General features: G+C 39.9%; 1 protein-coding gene across 1 annotated transcript; it reads right to left on the bottom strand.

The window, feature by feature from the left end:
* Positions 1–2219: 2219 nt before the first annotated feature.
* Positions 2220–4427, bottom strand: LOC119826818 (HIV Tat-specific factor 1 homolog). The gene has a single exon (XM_038348308.1). The coding sequence runs from the start codon at positions 4425–4427 to the stop codon at positions 2220–2222; it is 2208 nt and encodes a 735-aa protein (XP_038204236.1).
* Positions 4428–4901: the final 474 nt, after the last annotated feature.

Raw genomic sequence — 4901 nt, 5'->3', positions numbered from 1 at the left:
CAGCAACAAAATATAAAGCAGAATAACAGTTATGCAGAGTCGAAGCTTCATCAATGGGAAACACTCACAGAGTTCTTACTCAAAGCGAGTCATGTACCCCTACATCCTAACACCACTCTTTCCCAAGTCTCTGATCTTGGTGTTGCTAATAAAACCCTGAGCATTTTAGTAATTAACCTGTAGGGTAAAAATCCTTGTGCCAATCTACAATACGACTCAATTTTTTTTTTTTAAAAATTGAAAGATATCAGTTGCTAAGTTTAAATGTTGCTTTGTATGGAAAGCAATACCAAGATGATTATATTGTAAATCATATGTTATCTTTAATGGAAACTGAGAATTTCCAGATTCCAATTTCCACACAAACACCAATAAATACAGGCATAATAGACTTGTCGTACTGTTCTGAAGTTTATACGCTCCTGAGACACTTGGGGAAAAGTAGAATGATCTAACTGATAGAAAATGCCTTGGCTTGGCTGGTAAACTGGATGTTCACTGTGAAGCTTGGGAAAATGATTTGACTGGGTTCAGAAGGAAGCTTCTAATCTGATGCCCTCTGCCGTTTTGCTTGGGTTGGAACTCCAGACTTCATCTTAATTCATCAAACTCCTAAGTTTCACCTCAAAAAATACAGATAGAGAGATAGGACAAAACGTAGAGAATATTACACATCTTTTAAATGTTCACAAAATAAATTACCTTAAAATATCAGTATTTGAAATTTATATTTATGTTTAACACAGTAAATCTTGCAACTGTTAATATTTTATTACTTTATTGGTTGATCTTATACAAGAAGAAAATCAAGAACACATTTCATAACTCATAGTAAATCCTACCAATATTGTATTTACAGTTTTCTTAAAGTTATCTTAATACTTTAATTCATAAGAACAATAAGCAACAGCTATTAATTAGATGGCATTAGTAATATAATCAATGGTCCTTTAGAAGTTCTGTTGTACATGATTACAACATTTAACCCACAAAGTTGTCTTGTCAAGCTATACACCATTATCATCCCAGAAGAACCAGAGACTGGGAGGCATGCTTCTATTAGGCTGTGTATATGAACAGTATAATTACTGAGGAATATGTTAAATATAACTAAGCACACAGCTTGTATGATTAAAAGTAAAGAAGATAGGTCACATTCAAAGACAGCTAGCTTGATCAACACTCCAACTTGGACAGAATAAGAACAAGAAGCCTAAACTGACATTTACTTAGATGTGCAGCAATCTGATCTGTATTACGAGTTATGCTATTAAGTAATTGATTTTTTAATTCATTTGTGTTTTTTCTATGCATAAAGATTAAATTTGGGGGCTTGGAAAGATAACTCCTTGTTGGTACTGCACTTGCCGAGGACCTGAGTTTGATTGTGAGCAACAATATCAAGTGGATCGCAATCTTCTGTAACTCCAACTCCAAGGGTATCCAGGGCCTCTGACCTCCTTGGGCACCTGCACTCGTGTGTTTATACACAGACACATTTACAAACGCGTAATTAAAACCAGTAAAAATAATTCCTTAAACATATAATCATGCTCTATCACTCCTTATGAATAACCAATGACAAAATTATTTGAAACTTGCTTCATTGTTAATACAATTAATTTGAAGGATAGTCTATATTTATTTGAAAGAACTTTATCAGGAACCATTACTTTGTAAACATTTTAATTATTAGTTTTCTTTCCTATCTATAGGTGTGGTGCATAGATGTTGTTCAGTAATGTTTTATGTTGGATGATTTATCATAGTCTGTCACTAAACACATTCAAGCACAATAGGTTTAATTCATTGCCTGTCCTGGACCATGTCTCATAATTTAATTTGTATTGGCCTATCCATAAATTTGAAGATAAATTTGTGTCATAAAATTCTTTCTTTTTCTGCATATTATCAATTTATTTTTATTTCTGAATATCACAAACTCCAATTAGGACACTTTAAAAATATTCTTTTGCATGCATTTAACAAATCCAACAGAAAACGGGTATCCAGTTTACCTGCATTGTAACGATGAAGTTTTAACTAAGAACCAATAAACATATTTAAATGCTATGGTACAGGTGAGAACAGAAACCTTCTAGATATTAGTCTGATGGCATCCTATCACTAGTGTTACATGTGGATGTAACACTACTACTAACCCTGAAACACAGGCAAAAAGAGACACAGGACTCTCCCTAAAGAGCAAGTGGAAAGGATTACATCTCAGCCTCATCACTACTGAGGACAAAGCTGCCATCTGTAGACTGAGACCCATCTTCCTCCATATTCCCCACAGACCATCTCTCATCAGAGTCATCAAACAACTCATTAAGCCCTTCTTCCTCCTCAAAAAACTTCTCACTGGAAGCATCTTCAAATAGCTTGTCACTGGTATCTTCATCTTTCTTTACATCCGTATCTTCTTCCTCTTCCTTTTCGGAGTCATCGAAGAGCTTCTCATCTGCGTCATCTTCTTCCTCCTTGTCATCAGCATCCCCATACTCCTCGTCTGCTTCTAAGTAACCATTATTCTCGTCAGACTCATCCTCAAAAACCATTTCATATACGACTGCTCCCTCTTCATCTTCCTCCTCCTTTTCATCCAAGTCTTCATCAAACTCTCCCTCAGACCCTTCTTCAAATTCTGATGTGTCACTGTCAATGGAAAACACGGATCCATTCTCAATGTTTTTAGGAGACTCCTTGTCGGAGGCATCCTGGTCAAAAGCGTGTTGAACACCATTTTCTTCTAAGTCTTCATCAACGCCATCTACAGACTGCTTCTCTAAGCAGTCTTCCTCAGATGCTGAGTCATGATCTTCTGACTCTTTCTTGAGGCTGTCTGCCCCTTCAGACTCTCTGCTGTGGTCACTGTCTTCAGACCCTTTGGCAAGGCCATACTTTTCATAATTATCTTTGCCTTTCTTCTTAGATTCTCTTTCAGGACCATGCTCTTGAGACTCCATTTTAGGATTACCTTCTTCAAGCTCGCTCTCAGGGAGGGCTTCTTCACTCTCTCTCTTGGCGCAGCCCTCTTCACACTCTCTATCAGGGTCATCTTCATCAGATCCACCTTCTTTAGCATCCTTTTCAAAAGCATTTCCTTCAGTTTTCCCTCCATCTTCTGCCTTTTCAAACTTATTTTCATCAATAGTTTCTCCAAATGCCATTCCAGTTATAGCTTCCTGAGCACCTGTGTTAGACCTGCTCTGATGCTCTGAAAAATGCCTTCCTCTGGAAGGCCCTGCCTTTTCTGAAGCACAGATGGAATCCATGCACTGGAGGCCTCTGTTGGCCTCAGGACCATTGAGGAATGCCTCCCAGCCTCTCACCCTTTCCTCTCTTTCTCTTGATGTCTCCTCTACCTGGTAATCTGTAGTCCCATCCCAGGCTTGAGCAGTGATTTGACGGCCACCAAACCACCTTCCATCAAGAGTCTGAATACAATAATCAGCCTCCTCTGGTTCCCTGAAGGACACAGAGGCCACACCATCTGGGTGCCTATCAAACAGAAGGAGCTTCCTAATCTGTCCAAACTTGGAACATTCTACTCGAAGGTCTTCTCTGATCTCATTCAGCACCAATGGATCATCCTCAAAATCTGTGGGGTGAAACATATTTTTGATGATGACAACTTGCTCATGTCGCATCCGGCATGGTCCAGCTCTCCTCTCAGGTCTCCAATCCAACTGCTTCTGTTGCAGAGACAGTTTCTTCTTATAATCTTTACACTTCTTCTTCTTCTTTGAGGCGTCATACTCGCCCTTCAGCTGGAACCTTGCCACCTCGACATGCAATTTGTAGCCTCTAATTTCATCTTCATCCAAAAGCTTTAGTGCAAGTTCCACAGATTCTTTCTTTAGATAGCAGCAAAGCCCATCTCCTTTAAGATTTCCTTGATTATCTTTGTAAAGCTTGACCTTAAATTCTTCTGTCTGAGGATCTCTCATAATAATGCCGAATTTGGACATAAGCTGTATGAATTCATCCACTGTGATGTCTGGAGGCAGACCTGACACATATACATTTGTATTTCTGTCTTCTTCAACATGGAACCATCCCGAATCGGCCTTTCTCTTTTCTCCCCTCTCTTTGGAGTCAGTGACTTCCGGGATTTCTGTTTGCGGTTCTTCTACAGTCTTCATGTTGGTGTCCTGGACATTTACCGTAGAACTAGATACACCGTCACTAGAAAAGCCGTAATTAGCCTGATACTTAGCAATGAAATCTTCGGTTATCTTGGGAAACCAAGCCTTCTTATCAAGGTCCCACACATAGGGAGTATCATCGGGCGGTTGTCCCAAAGAATCCGTTTCTCCAGAGGGGTCATTCTGGGTGTCACCGTCCTTGGGGTCTCCATACAATTCTTGCATTCGCAACTGCTCATCAAACTCGTCGTTCCCGCTTAAGTTGTTGCCACTCATGTTTCTGACCTGGTCTCAGGGACACTGCTCAGAGAGGTGAAGAGGCCAAGACGACGCTGGCGGGCTCCACGCGGCCTTGAAGCCAAGGCTCTGCCAGGGCGCAGCGGAAACACGCAGTCATGACGTCACCGTCACCGCAGCCACTGGCTCTGGAGGCCCCAGCCTCCTCCCCTCCAACAGGAAATTATTTGAGAACCAAGTTCCCCCCCCCCCCTCAGGCTGATGCACCATTGTCAGCGCATGGCAACGTAACGGGTCCATAAAATTGTTTTCAATAAATACATTGAGCTTAATTTGTATTGATCCCAGTTTTTCGGTGATTCCAAACAAAAGAACAAACTGGTAACAATAAAATTCAGAAGCATTGTGCTTAGTAGGTTCCATTCTTATTTTAACACAGACAAATATTTATTGGGAAATAGTATACTAACATTTATGTCTCCAGTCTTAACTTCTAATGATTATCAAGATATA

Source organism: Arvicola amphibius, chromosome 11 (genome assembly GCF_903992535.2).
Source record: "Arvicola amphibius chromosome 11, mArvAmp1.2, whole genome shotgun sequence".
NCBI classification, from domain to species: domain Eukaryota; kingdom Metazoa; phylum Chordata; class Mammalia; order Rodentia; family Cricetidae; genus Arvicola; species Arvicola amphibius.
The sequence above is the reverse complement of the archived record's forward strand: the minus strand, read 5'-3'. Positions and strand labels throughout refer to the sequence as shown.

Excerpts from the sequence above, each read along its gene's own strand:
- LOC119826818 (XM_038348308.1), bottom strand. The coding sequence starts at position 4,427 with ATGAGTGGCAACAACTTAAGCGGGAACGACGAGTTTGATGAGCAGTTG.